A 15,370-nucleotide genomic window follows, 5' to 3' on the forward strand; every position below is an offset into this window, starting at 1 on the left:
TATGACTTAAGTTCATCAAGAATTTCCTCAGTTTTTGACTTAAGTTCATCAAGAATTTTCTCAGTTTTTGGATCCCTTGTTCACTGTGCTGGCATGTGAAAAAAAGAGTCTTTTTTAGGAATTCAACAAAACACTGGGTGAGTAATTAATACAAAGTTAAATCCTATTCAAACTGCTAGTTTTCTGCACCATTTTTCGTAGGCAGAAGTGGGAGCGGAGAAATACAAGGTAAAAGGTACAAGGTAATTTTATTGTCGTTTTACTTAAACATAGTATAAGAAGAAATGAAATTTAAGGTGATGCTAAATCCTGCTACATGTTTTTGGCGTCGATGGAGGAGATGTAAAAGATGAAAGAAATGAAAGAAAGAAATGTCCCCACTGTAAATATAATCATATTTCCGGCATATCACCGGTTTTAACCATAAATTTTGAAGTACAGAGTACAGAAATGTCAAACTAGCCTGATTACATTCAGCCTTGTGCTAGAGCACTTTCCAACCCACTCCTGTGAGTCAGCACCAGGTAAAATAATAACTCAACCTGTCCATCACCCCACTGTGAAGGACAAATCTACTGGCTCACCAGCTGTAGAAAAGCAGTTTGAGTTGAAGTGTTCATTGTTACTAAATGAATGCATGAGGCCCCTAACAACTGCTTCTGTTATTACAGAACTTGTATTACATTTATACTTAAGTTGAGCTTATTTTATTCTGAACTTTATATTACAGCTCTCTGTATCCGTCCTTTCAAGTCTCATTTGATTTGCGGGCAGCTTTTCATTTTCGTGATTCTCTTTGTACCTGTCTCACCCAATCTCTTCCAGCAGTTCAAACTGTCTGCTTGCCTAAGTGCAGTGAACAACTCAAGGCATTACAATATAAGCAGATTGTAAGGCTGAGAAGAGCCTCTCGGTGCTCTCTGTCAGATGGCTGTGAGGTGCAGCAGATGGTGGCCAAATTATGTTTTAGCACCAAAAGGAGGACAACTCCTCCATTCTTAATCTCTCAAGGTGGCCCGGCCAGCCCTCCTCAATATACAGTCTCACACACGCACTCCAGTGAACTCTAAAATAATAGTTAGACATTGTGGAAAAAATGCTTATGTTCTTTCTCGCAGAGAGTTGAGTGAGAGGATTGACACAACTCACATCACTTTCATGTCTGTGCATTAAGCTGGAGCCAGGAGCCAATTAGCTATTTTAGCATAAAGACCGGTAGCAGGGGGGAACAGTCATCCTGGCTCACTCCAAAGCTCAAAAACACACTCACTTTCCACCAGCACCTCTGAAGCTTATTAATGAGCTCTTAAACCTCACTGTCACGACAACATTCTTGGAGGTCACAGTGCACGAGCAAGAAATAGCTCAAGTGTATAACTCCTTGTGGTTTATGTATTTTACATCGCTCATTGAATGTACACAGTGGTATCATCACGGTGTATTTGTTTGTACTTGGGATGCACGATAATATGAGCACATCATCGGTATTTTCACATATTGGCTTTAAAATGAAATATTAAAATTGGCCAACATGCTGATTTCTGCCAATATCAAAAAACAATATTTTTAATAATTATTATTATTGACATGTTGAGCATATACCAAAAAAATCAACCATAACTTGAGGTGTTATTCTTATTTTGCACATTGAATTAATATACCATTCACTGAAAAGCATTGTATTCATATCTCCATCTGCTGATGGGTCATCACAAGAAGATGCTTATCACAAAAAGATGCATAATATGATGTTAATTCTGCTACAGAAGAGCATTGATGATTACTAAAATTACGTGGGACAAAAGTGGATATATTGTTATTGTATTGGTTATCATATATTGGCACATTGGATATCTGCAAAAAATCCAATATTGTGTATCCTTAGTTTGTATACTTCTGTATACAAGAATTTCTACATATCACATCTTGATCTGGGAACATTCTTCAGTGTTGAAAACCAACTCATATATGTGGCCAAAGATCAAGTGACTAAAGTGCAAACAAATTAGTAAATAACCACTGTAAGACAAACAGAGATCATCATTTAGGGTTTTATCCTCTGCTCTTACAGTAACTATAAGGCTGTTATTACTTTCTCTCACAGTGAAGTAGTTATTTTCAAGACGTTGATACTGTGTGTTTTTTCCATAGCATGAAAGTGTTTTTGCAGTTGCGTAGTAAATCAATAATGTGGTGAAGATGGTTTGTATGTAAGAAGGGTGGGGTCTGTACAATGTTTATGCTAATTGAAATTATGCATGTTGGTTCCCAGTTGTTTTTAAAAAGTGCCAAGCAGGCGACCTGATAATGTAATTGAAATGCTTTGTCTGGGTTAATATTCATAGCTCATCTGATCAGAGCTTATGTACAATGTTAGACGATGCATTACTCGGTGCCCGCTGCTGCATCCCTGTGGACAGTTATGCTTAACATACGAGCACGTACACACACACACACACACACACACATACACACACAGAGGCAGTGGCTGTTTAATATTTATGGTCTGCAGCATTACTTATCATTATAAATATTTATTGTGATTTACTCTTTTGTCTGGGTCCTTTTCCCTCTCTCACTCTCTTTCGGTCTCTTGCTTACCCTGGAGAGTATGCAGCTGCTCGTATCAGTGGAATCACACTGATTTTCTCTCCTTGGGTTTCAGAGAATTTTCCCTCTTTCATTTCTTATTTATTGTATGCCCTCAGTTATTGTTGTTTTCCCCTTTGTCTGTTTTACCATTAGATTGCTAATGGTTTTCAGGTGTTGCATTGATCCACTCTGTGGTTCCAGTCTGTTTCTGCTCGAATTACACTCAAGCTCTTTCAACCCATCAGGCTCTGCCTCAGATAATATATTTGAAGAGGATATTTGCAGGTCTAAATATGCATATAGAAGTACAGTTTACCTGCACCTTCCCTTATCCTGGTGGTTGGTGAAAATGTATTAGACATTCGTTTTGGATGAGTGTCTTCTACCAATGCCACTCTGTGTGTTTTATGGGCTCTGTGCAGATGCTGTATGTTTTAGGGCGAAGGCACAATGATAAATGCTTCTAGCAGAAGGTTATAAATTACGGAGTGGAGGATGTTTCACCAGCGCCACTGTTTAGACAGGCCTTTATGGGGTAATAGTCACAACAGTAATTATAATTCATTATTGTAATGAAAGGGGTGAGGCCTGGCTCTCTCCTGCATGTGGTAGCTCACACAGTGTCGCTGTTAATAATGGGGCGCTTATCATGTGTATTCTGACATTGTGAGACGGGGTGTGAATGGGTGTGCAGGGCTGAGGTCGAACAGGCAGGAGCTGAGAGGACTGAACAGTCTGAACTTTCCCAGAGTTGGTTCATCATCGGTTCTCTAGAGAGGTGTGATTGCAAAATTAGAAAGGGGAGTTTGGGGAGTGTAGTGGAACTAAAGATTGGTCTCCAACGATTCATTTGTTTGGTCATCTGTTAATCCATTCCTTCATTTCATTCAGACAATAATGATAAAAAAGAGGAGAGAAAAAGACATTACTCCACTGTGTTGGAACTTTTTAAAAATGGCCAAAAGGTGTGCTACAATTTCAGATAAAACAAGTAGGACTGCAATAAATGATTAATATCCTTATCAGTTAATCTGCTGATTATTTTCTCAATTAATGGATAAATTGTTTTGTCCATAAAATGAATGAATGACTGAAAATAGAAAAAATGTCCATCCTATATCCTAACGCCAAAAGTCATCACATATCTTGTTTTGATTGACCAGCAGTTCCAAACCCAAACAGATCCAGTATACATTGATGTAACATACAGAAACGCAGAAAATCGCTACATTTTTCAGTCTTGGAGGATGTCGCTTGTGTTTGACCCATCCACCACAACAACTTGCGTCCTTATGCGAACTTTCGGTCTTGATACTACTACAATCTTTACACCCACCAGGGCATTGGTCACATAATTACAGGGAATTGTGCTGCATTACTTTTTGTGAAGGTTTGTATATGAGGGAACAATTGATTGCTGTGGCTGTGTCATTTCTTGACCTGAGCCCTGCTGACCATAGATACCATGTACATCCACACATGCTTTTTTTGTCCTTCCCCTTGTATTCAGTGTGCCTCTGTAGTATACGTTTCACTTTTTATCATTCTCTACATCCTCCCTGGGCTTGTGCTAATCTCATTGCTTCATCACTGAGGATGGAGACAGAGAAAAAGAGGGGGAGGACCAAGGCCTGTCGGCAAAGTGAAGCTGCCAGCCACAGAGAGCTCTGCATTAAGCCTTTTCACTGGCAGCTCAAACTCTATCTTCAGCTTATGCCCACAATACGGTCCCCTCTCTCTCTCTCTCTCTCTCTCTCTCTCTCTCTCTCTCTCTCTCTGTCCTCTTTAGTCTAGTGGTAACAGCTGTTTTTTCCAGTGGTTCACATGTGGTCGCAATCATTATATAGTGGCTGTGTACGCATGCAAACAGTAGAATTTATCTTGCAAGCTGTCACAGTAAACTGAAGACATCCTCTCCGCTTTATTGGACTTTTCTTTAACGAAAGTATACATTGTAAAAAAAGAAAAGTGTTAAAGTTGCATCTCTCCCTCTCTCGCTCTCTCTATCTCACTGTTATCTGGGTGGTCAGGAGATAATAGAAACAGGCTGTTCGATCCTGTCGGCAGGCAACAGTCGCTGTGAGCACCCCCACCTGCTCGTTAATGGTTTAGAGAAATAAAGCAGTCGTAAACGTACGCTCGCCATCGCCATTACCCTAAAGTGTCCGCAGTAAAAACACACACAGCTCCCATCAACCCCCGCAGGTGCACTAGGTCACAGCTGGGGGACTGGCAAGAGATGCGGTCGGTCCTCGTTTGATCCAAGTAGGTGAGGGATTCTGCATCTCGTCTCTGAGCGCTAAAGAGGTTTGAGGTTGGTTTCATCTATACATCCATGTGTGCAATATGAAAATAAAGAGGAATATATGACTTCATTCATTAGTTTAGTGGAGCGAGGAGCTGTTCAGGACTTGTGATCAGTGATTAGACACATCTCTGATACACTGTCTCAGCGAGGTGTCACAGTTTCTTCTCCCAGGCTGCTGCTCTGCTCTGAGTCTTCAGAATCATGTTCTGTTGCCTACTCATTCTGCATACATTTCTTTTGACAGGATTTATGTACGTAGAAACTGAGACCAAGACATTTAGAGAAGGCCAACACCATTAATAATAATAATAATAATAATAATAATAATAATAATAATAATAATAAAATTATTATTATTATTGTTATTATTATTATTATTATTATTATTGTTATTATTATTATAATTATTATTATTATTATTGTTGTTATTATTATTGTTATTATTATTACTGTTATTATTATTATTATTATTATTATTATTATTATTATTATTATTATTATTATTATTATTATTAAGGCGTACCTTTGGTATGTGAAGTAAAACCAAAAATATATTTGACTTGTCACACATTTGGTTTCAAAATAAAATGTTCAGTAATTTAAATAAGCTACTCTTGTCATGACAGAGCTGTATATGAAATTCAGAGCATATATATGATTTAGAGTCTGAGGCGGGATTGTGTAGACATGGCTCTCAACAGGCAGGTTGATGAGCCAGTGGCTAGCAGCTTACTGTGTTAACAGCATAAACAAGCTAATTGTTAACAAGCTAACAGTGGCTTGTTCAGCCACTGTCCATCGGGATGGCCTTATCAATGGTAGGGCAGTGATCAGTTAGCTGGTGGGATGCACTTTTTTTTTTCCCCGCAAGCATGAAAACGCACAGAATGACTAAAATGCACAAAAGGCCGCATCCGCTATCACAACACAAAACAGTTGTTTTTTTCGTTTTGAATGTATCTTTTCATAGCATTTAATGGTTTGCTGCTATATTAATGCTCTGAATGTTGCATACAGAACCTGTAAAGGGATAGCTTCTTTTTTTTCCAAGTCTATCTTAAAACAAAGTCTATCTTCAGTAATTTGAGTTAGACAAACCAAATGGGTATCTTTCAAAGTTACAGTGTTCTTAGTTCAAAATTAAAAAGACTAAAAAGAGAAGAGACACACTTAATTGGATTAAGTCAGACTACTGAAGTCTGTATTTGCCTATTAGAATGCTTTTTTGCACAAAACAAAGGCTGTAGATTTTGTTCCCCATCTCTTCTGTCAAATTATGTTAGGATGGGATCTCTTTGGGACCAATATGGACAGAGCACCAATTACAGTGATCAATAATTGTATTGTTGTACATGCAGGCATACTTTCTTCAGACAGACATGAAAAATGTGACCTCATCTTTTAATCTACGGCCAAGCTCTTTTCATCACATTTGCATATTTTTTTACTGATGATTATCGAGCAGACATGATTTGAAGAGAATGATTTACTCGAGTGCTGTAAACTGTGATGTACGGTCTGATAGGACATGCATATCTCACTCCGAATTTGCATTTGATTCCAGTGGTGCCTGCGAGTGCAGTGGGAGCCACAAACTTCCACACTGCTCATCCACAGGCACCTAATTCTGCTGAGATGATGTAAATATGCAGAAGTGAGCCGGATGGAATGTGTGGTATGATCAAGATTCCACGTCTCTTACACACACACACACACACACACACACACACACACACATAGACAGTACAATATGCAAAGTGTCAACACAAAAGGGAGCTCATTTAAAAGAAACTGTTCTCTGTATCGCACTTGTAAAGCATTTGTGAAGACTGATCTGTGATCTTGTCATGGATACAGAAAATGTGAGTAAGTGAGACAGAGAACCTTTAAAGGAGCCTGCATGAGCAAAACTAACCACAGCTGAGGAACCAGAGCCGAGGAAGATAACCTGACAACCGTGTCTTCATCATTGTCTCCCTCACAATGATTGTCAGACACTGGACATCTTCACTGTGCTGGTGGTAGTGTGTGTGTGTGTGTGTGCTGTATGTTTGTTATCTATTCTTTGCGATTGTGTTTAGGTGTGCAGCACTGAGACAGAGGAGGTTGTCTGTGTTTGGACTGGGGGTCATCTCTATTTTGACAGCCAGCTTTGACAGCCAGTAATTGGTTTCCTTTTCCATGCCTCTCAAAGCTTCTGCAGAAAAAGCAATTTTAGGAGCCAATCAATTCAAATTCCACCTCACTCACGATAGAAAAGCCTGTGCAGCTTTAACCTCTCTCGCTGTCCATGAGATAGCTGGGCTGATAATCTGCTCCCGTGCCCCCTTCAACCCAGCCCCAGTTTACACACACACATACACACACACAGGCACACACTACTACCCCTGTCTTTCTGTCGCCTGTAAGGGGAAGCTCACATTTCTGCCTTTTCTTGAAAGCAATTGAGTGTGATAATAGGAGTTTATACTGCAAATGATCGGGGTGCATATTTACCCCAAGACTGAGTGAACCTGGAAACACCGCGCCTCTCTGTCCACGTGTATCCATTTCACATACACACAAACACATGCACCCAAATACACACTTTACTTTGCATACAAAAACACTCCAATCATCGCACACATTCTGTCACACTTGCATTAACAGGCAAGCAGACACACAAATGAGCGCACTGGTACACAGGTACACCCAAATACATACCTACACACACACACACACACACACACACACACACACACACACACACACACACACACACACACACACACACACAGTGTTTGCCTGCCAGCTTTGCCTCTCTGAAGGGGAAGAAACACATCATTTAACCAAACTGGTCAACTGAGAACTAATTTCTCTTTTGTAGTTACTGCCTGAGGACCCTGGGGTTTGCAGAGTTTATATTGGCAATCAGCAGCGCACTGACTCTTTGTGCAGAAACTCCTTAACAACTTAGTTTGGATTTTGATCAGAACACTGACTCTGATACCTCAGTGCCCTGCTCTGGTTAGCAAGGGGGAGATTTTCATCACTGCATTGTAGGCTCAGCATTCACCTATATATATATATATATATATATATAAAACTTATATTGTCATTGTATCTTGACAGTGATATAACAGGTGATCAACCAACAGGGTTTTGTGCCTTCTTGGTCAATGGCAAGCATTTACAACAATGTGCATCCTTCATACTGCGCTGGCAATAGATGTGGATTGAAGCATTATTTTTTTCAGGTTGTCTGCGTGCCCATCTCATTCTTGTGAATTCAAGAGAATTGAGGGAATTTCTTCAAATTTGACACAAGCGTCCATTTGGACTCAAATATGAAGTGACTAGATTTTAGTGGACAGAAGTTACTGTGACCTTGTGTCAATCTTATTCTCCTGAATGCAATATGCTAAGAGCACCTTGTGGGAATGTCTTAAGTTTTGGCACAAATATCCTCTTTAAATCAAGGATAAGGATTTGGTAGTCAAAGGTCAAGGTCACTGTGACCTTACGTCAATGCATTCTCTTGAATGCAATATTTCCAGAATGCTTGGAGGAAAACGCTTTAGATTTGGCACAAACATCCTCTTGCATTTATGAATGAGGCGAATTGGAATATGGTGGAAAAAGGCCAAACGTCAAGGTCACTGTGACCTCACAAAATATGTTTCTTACCACTACTAATTCTTGCAGTTATTGCAACAAAATTTCACTCAAATATCTAATAAGATAAAATGATGTAGGGATGATGTTTTATTTTGAAAAGGTCAAAGGTCAGCTTTACTGTGACATCATAATGTTCTGCAGTTAAACAGTGTCATATCTCAGAACAGACGGAGAAGACATTTGGTCGAATACTGAATTGGTGACACTAATCTTGGTGCCCACCTTGACACTGTGCAGATTGTATAGGTCTTCTGTGCTGCCAGGGTGGGAATGCGTGTGAAGCATCCATGTTCTATAAAACATTGATGCAAACTGCAACTTGACTGGTTTGTGAAGGCACGCAACTGCGAGATGGTAATTTTACTTTTTTTTTTTTTTGAGGATCCCTTAAAAGAGAGAGAGTTTTATGAATCCATTAGCATTACATATCTGGCATGAAAACTATTTATCCCAGTGAACCATCATGGTACTTTTAAATGCTTGTAATTGTCAGTGAGGTTATTAAACACATTAGTTAGGCACATTGCCCAGCTTTATTTCCATGTCATTTTTTCCCTCATTAAATCGTACACTCACACTCTCCTTGTGCACCCCACCTCACCACCTTCTCCATCACCTCCAATTCCCCAACCAAAGAAGAGTTTAAGCTACCATGGCAATGAGGAGCAAATGCATAATACCCTTGTGTCAAGGATTGAGGCCCATGGTGTTAAGTTCCTGCAAATCCCCGCACAAACCAATCTCGACCATCCATCTGCTGCGGGCCTTTTGCGTCTAAAGTTAAAAGTCTTTGGCAAGCAGTTGGCAAAGTGACCGGGCTGTACTGTTATGGTGATTGTTTGGTGGGAGATAGGGCGCGAGTCGGTGAATGATGGGGGGGGGGCTGTCTATCGTCTCTCTCTCTCTTTATTTCTCTCACTCAGTCTGTCTCTCTCTTCTCGCTGTCTGTCGTCATGGCGAGAGGGACTCGGCCGCAGAAGCAGTATTAGCTCCCAGGCTGAGCCCGGCTCCTGTCACCGCCTCGATAGCTGTCACGCTAACACCCCCACCGCTATCATTGGAGCACTTATGGGCCTGTCACTCACCTGGGAGCAAAGGAGGGAGGGAGGCATCGAGGGGGAAGAGTGTGCTAAGGGAGATATGTAGAGAGGGGAGATGGAGGCGGAGCTCGGAATGCAGGGAGGAAGGAGAGGTAAAGACAGAAAGAAAAAGATAAAGGAGGAGGGTGGAGGGAGGAATGGGTGGAATGCAAAAAGAGAGGGAGAGAAGCAGTTGAGTGGCATTAAATGATGAGGTCATCGAGACATGACAGATGAAAACTCAAAAGGTTAATATAAGAACCTGACTGGAGTCCCAAACACCTCACATGTATTTAGCGTCCCACTTTCTACTCATTCAGCAAGATGTGCTCCGGTGCACTTGACAACAATGGGAGCACCATTCGAACATTAAAAAGAGCCATCGATTCACCATCCAGGACGTTGTAGTGGAAGCTCTGTGAAATTATGGGCTCGAGCTAAACAGCATGGTGTAATTTTTAGAAGGCAAAAAAACCCCACATTGATAGCTGCAGCCGTTGTTCCATCTGTGAGAGGCATCGTAGATGGGCACACACACACAGACACAGGCGCACGCACACATAATCATAAATGCATCCAATTTAAAACACACAGATATTTACTAACACATTCAAATGTGCACACATACATCCACGTTCCAAAAAAGACTTAAGTATTACCTGAGACACATTCTGTCTGCTGTATATACATCGGATGCATGTCAATTAACATATATTATATCACACACATTTTCAAACAAATGTATGTATAAGTTGCAGCTACATGCAAACATTCATATACACACTCACACACACACACACACACGCACACACGCACACATCCTCAGAGACGTACATAATAAGGTCGGTATCAGGGCTTCAGTGAATCACAGTGACCAGCATCGTGCTTGACAGAGCAGGCTGCAGACACGTTCGAGTTTGGCCCTTCAACTGACTGCAGAGCCACTGAAGTGAAACTCTATTACAACAGCCTCTCCAGCCACGATCCATCAGCGCCGACACAACACCCCGTGTGTACGTGTCAGTGCATGTGCACACATGCGCATGCATGTGTTTACAAAGACAGATTGGCATTTCATAAAGTACAAGATTCCTGAAAGTGTTGCTCTTTATGTTGCATTCCTTTGACACCATTTGTATCTGCAAAACATATGACAGCAGTTGTTTGTGCTTTTTCAGGCTGAAGTGGTTCATGTGGATGAGGAAAATGTATCTGTTCTGCCATCAGATTAAATCCAATCAACACCTCTGAGTGAAACATGGCTTGAATGTTTTATCATAAAGTCATACAGTCATAGACAGCTGTTAGAGTGAGGATTTCATAAAGCTCTTTGGCTGTAGCATGTTATTAAAGACACTGTGGTTCACCTCACACAAGGACGCACACACACAGGCACGAAAGTATGCTGAGGAATGATCTAACAGTTACATTAACATGAGATGAAGAAAACATCCATTGCTCTGCTGTAATGAACACGTCATAGTCTGGCTGTATCAAAATCACAATTTAAATGAAGGCACATTGTGCCTGTGGTAGCTAACAGTACACCTTGAGCTTCCTACCTTCAGTCTTCACAATAGCATTTGAAGGCAGCCATACGTAATTTATCCGTAACATAAAACTTATTTAAGAGTTAAGAAAGTTGTTTTTGCCAAATTAAAGTACATTTGCAAATCAATCCTGAAAGTGCTTTTACAATTTATAAGGTGCATGAAAAATAAAATTTAAAAAATCCTGACGTGAAATAAAACGTATAGACGACAGAAGCTGAATGTGCCGTAAAACTTTACGAGTTAACTGGATTATAAAAGTAAACTCTTTTTTCTTGTCTTTTCTGTCCAGGCTACAGACGGAGATGCAGGCACATTTGGGATTGTGCGTTACTACTTCAGTGATGAGCCAGACCAGTAAGACACAGCTACACACACACTCTCAAGTACTCAAAAAGTCCACACAAACAATGACATTAATTTTTCATTTATTTGGCCACTTGTGAACGATTGTACTGCACTGTTTCTGCCTCCCAGCCTCGCCAGAGACAGCTGAGCTACAATGATGCCTGGCGCTTTCCTTTATGCCTGCTCTCTTCAGACTGCAAATTTACAGAATCACACACAGAGAAAAACACACACACATAATCCATTCATTCATTGTCTTCACTATCAAAGGAACACAATAATTGTGGCTTCCTCCCCTTTTTTTGTGGTTATTTTTGTGTCGTTTTGTTTTGTTTATTTTGTCATTAGTGTAGCAAAGTTATGAAAAAAACATCTAGCATGAGAACATTTTCTCGTCCAAGCAACATCTTTCTCACTCTAACAATATACAACATACTTGAACAATATGCTTTTGTTATTATAACATCATACAAACTTTTTGTATTTTAAACAGGAGCTTTTTCATATAATATTAACAAATCAGCAAGTGCAACTGTTTTTATCTTCAGTTAACAAGGATGACACAATTCTGAGTAGTCATCATATAATGTACAGTAATGTGCCCGTTACCAAACCTCTAAGAGACCATTAACTATTCAGCACTTCTCATTAGCAGATAGAAGAAAGTAAAAAAAACTAAACAGTGGAACAAATCTCTCCTCCACACTACACTTCCGTACAATGCCTTTTTTTTCTTTAATTACATGAAACTTTAATATATTGTTAAAGTATACAAACACATCAACTTATGTTGTTCAGGATGGGAAATAAATCTTGCAAAATCTAACAATTTAGTATGGTATGATGGCAATAACATAACATTGAAGTATGTTGTTATAATGAGAGAAAAGATTTTGTCATAATAACCATGCTCAAACATTTACTTATTCACCTGCCTCTAATTTCCTATTTGTTTGTCCCTTGTAGGTTTTCACTGGATGATGAATCAGGCTGGGTCATTCTGCGGGCCAGTCTGGATTACGAGTTGATGCGGCGCTTCACGCTGACCGTGCTGGCAAGGGACGGCGGCGGGGAGGAGACAACAGGGAGGATCCGTGTCAATGTATTGGATGTCAACGACAATGTGCCGCTCTTCCAGAAAGAGGCGTACGTGGGCTCACTGAGAGAGAATGAACAAGCCGTCCAGCCAGTGGCACGAGTCAGGGTGAGACATGTTCAGCACATGCACATACTGTGTATGTGGAATTTTACAAGTCCATAAAACCTGCCTGTTGAAAGCTGCTATAGAATACCTTACAAACATACACCTGTGAGCTTTGCTGATTTTAAATATTAAAATGCTGAACCAACTCTCAAAATAGTAGTGCTGCTAAGACTAATTGTCATACTGATAGAAACTAAATGCATATTTTATAACGATGTGGGCTATTAGTCGACTAGTCCATAAAACACTGTTACCCTCACTAGTCAGCACCAAAAACACTAGTCTGTTATTAGTTAGTTAGTCAAAACTATAAAGTTATTATTAGTTAATATTAATTAAATACTTATTATTAAAACAATAATTTTTTTCTGTAATTGCATTCACCCAATATAAATGTAGTAATAATAATAATAGTAATATATAATAATATAATAATAGTTCACATCACATTAAGATTTATTTTGTGAAATAATATTGTTTTCATGTGTTATTTTTATTTATTTTATTTAGTGAGTTGTTATGTTTTTTAGGGAAAATATTCAAAGTGATCCAAATTTTAGCGGCATTTTAAAAAGCAGATTTGGCTAATGAAAAATATCATTAAAAATTTCAAATGGCTTTTATATTATACAAAATAGTTTTTTCGGGCAATGTTTACCCTTACAGGTTTAATTATGCTCAATTTTGACCGTTTTCTGAGAGTTTTTTTTTCCTTCCTGAAACTTCCCTTTAAACATGACGGAAATTAGTTATTAGGCACAGCCCTGGTATTAAGACCAAATGGTTATTTATCATTTATTTAAAGGTAAAATTACTTAACGATAACACTTTTGTAAATTGTAAAAACAAGATTGTGGCTTGGATTGTGGTTCATTCAAAAGATGCACACATGCACATACGTACAGCCATCTGTGCACTCACACAAAGATACCTGCCACTATATACTATGTACACATGCACATGTACACTACATTCACATAAAAGCTACACCTACAACGGAGGATCTCTTTTCACAAATACCACTAGTAATCAGACTCACAAGCCTTTTGTTTTGCTGCCCTCCTCTTTCTTCCTTGTTTCCTCTTTGTTACTGTGATCATGCAGCTCTGTGTTTGTGTGCACTGTATCCAAGAAGAACAGGTCAGCCTGGTGTGTTGGCCATCAGTCACTGCCACACAAAAGGCAGAGGTACACAGGCACAATGGTAACTAATGGCTCAGCGTTTCCTTTGATTGCCCCCTGGAGAGAAAGACTATTACATCCCTTGTGGCAGTGGGTGCAGCAGTGGCGTACCCTGCCACAGTTCACTTTGGCGACTTGCCTCTACGTTGTGGGAGTCGAGCTGATGACTGGGCTCAACGCTTGGCTCGCTGTGTTTGATTAGTCTGAGCTAACCTTAAACGCTGCTGATATTAATACGCCGCCCGAGAGGAACAGGGAAGCCAGTCGCACAATTCTGTGTGTCAGCGATTTGCCCCTGAAGCCCACTACACACAAACACACACACATAAACTCTGGAAAACAGGGAGAGTAGGAGGCAAGAGGAAAAAGACTGAAATAGATAGGAGAGGATGCGTTAAAAGACAAAGCAAAGAGAGGCTGTTTGCTTCATTCTTTTTCCAAACAAAGCCTCCTACTACAGAGCTTATGCTTTCTAACAGCTAAATCTGTTTTTTTTTTTCATTTTCTCTACACTTCTTATTCTTTTTTTTTCCTTTGCCACTTGTCTATTTGATTTGATGCCCCGAACTCCTCTTACCTTTGAGTGGTAAACGACCGTCAAATATAAAGCTATCTGTTGAAATTTGATATAGAGAGACAGTCTTGAGGAGAAAAGCCACAGTTAGGAAGTTGTGGGGGAAGAAAGGTATTGCTTACTCAACACTTTGGCATTAAATCAAAGAGTAGAGATATGTGTGTTATGGCGAGATATAAGTGAGTGTTTTTGACAACCTGTCCAGCCTTTAATGATGCTACAGAGGCCCGGTAGACTCTTCTTACAGCCAGAGGATTCATGTTTAAGTTCCTGCCAACTCGAGAATAATGAGGGGGTGTCATCATTGTTGTTGATGTTGTTGTGGATTAGCCCTGCAAAGTATAGTTTCATCTGTCCTCTGCCTGCTTGGCTTGTCTTGGCTCGGTTGGTGTTCATCCAGTATTGACGCCTGCACCACTAATAGCCAAAATCAGCTTTAATCTGTTCAACAACATGCCATCACTGACTGACAGCTTCCTGGCTGCACAGATTCGCACGCACCCGTGCTGTGAAAACATACACATATAAGTATTAGTACTGTCTTCCACAGCATCTGTCCTGTTACACTCTGTCTTCATGTCTCTCTGAAAACTTCTTCTCTCTGCCCATGCACAGGCTACAGACGAGGACTCTCCTCCCAACAACTTCCTGACATACACCATTATTTCAGCCTCGGCTTTCCGCGATTACTTCAGCATCATCATGGTGGAGGGCTACGCAGGTACGCACCTTTAGCAGCATGAAGCAACGATCTCTAATACACATCTGGGCAGGGATATTTAGGATTTTTAGACCGGTTAAACTTACATTTAAGTTCCTGTTTATGCATTTGACCCACAACTTAACTGAACTATGATGTGGCTGCAGGTCCCACAA

The 15,370-nt window shown here is 40.0% G+C and overlaps 1 protein-coding gene across 1 annotated transcript in view; it reads left to right on the forward strand.

Moving 5' to 3' along the window:
• The window catches only part of cdh23 (cadherin-related 23), a 247,502-nt gene that overhangs the window by 125,750 nt on the left and 106,382 nt on the right, over positions 1 to 15,370 (forward strand). Inside the window, exons 14-16 of the mRNA XM_088086382.1 lie at positions 11,479 to 11,543; positions 12,501 to 12,738; positions 15,110 to 15,215. Of these exons, the coding sequence (XP_087942508.1) occupies positions 11,479 to 11,543; positions 12,501 to 12,738; positions 15,110 to 15,215 (409 nt within the window). The remainder of the gene's footprint in view (positions 1 to 11,478; positions 11,544 to 12,500; positions 12,739 to 15,109; positions 15,216 to 15,370) is intronic.

Source organism: Plectropomus leopardus, chromosome 13 (genome assembly GCF_026936395.1).
Source record: "Plectropomus leopardus strain MGB_pleo_1.0 chromosome 13, ASM2693639v1, whole genome shotgun sequence".
Lineage (NCBI taxonomy): Eukaryota > Metazoa > Chordata > Actinopteri > Perciformes > Serranidae > Plectropomus > Plectropomus leopardus.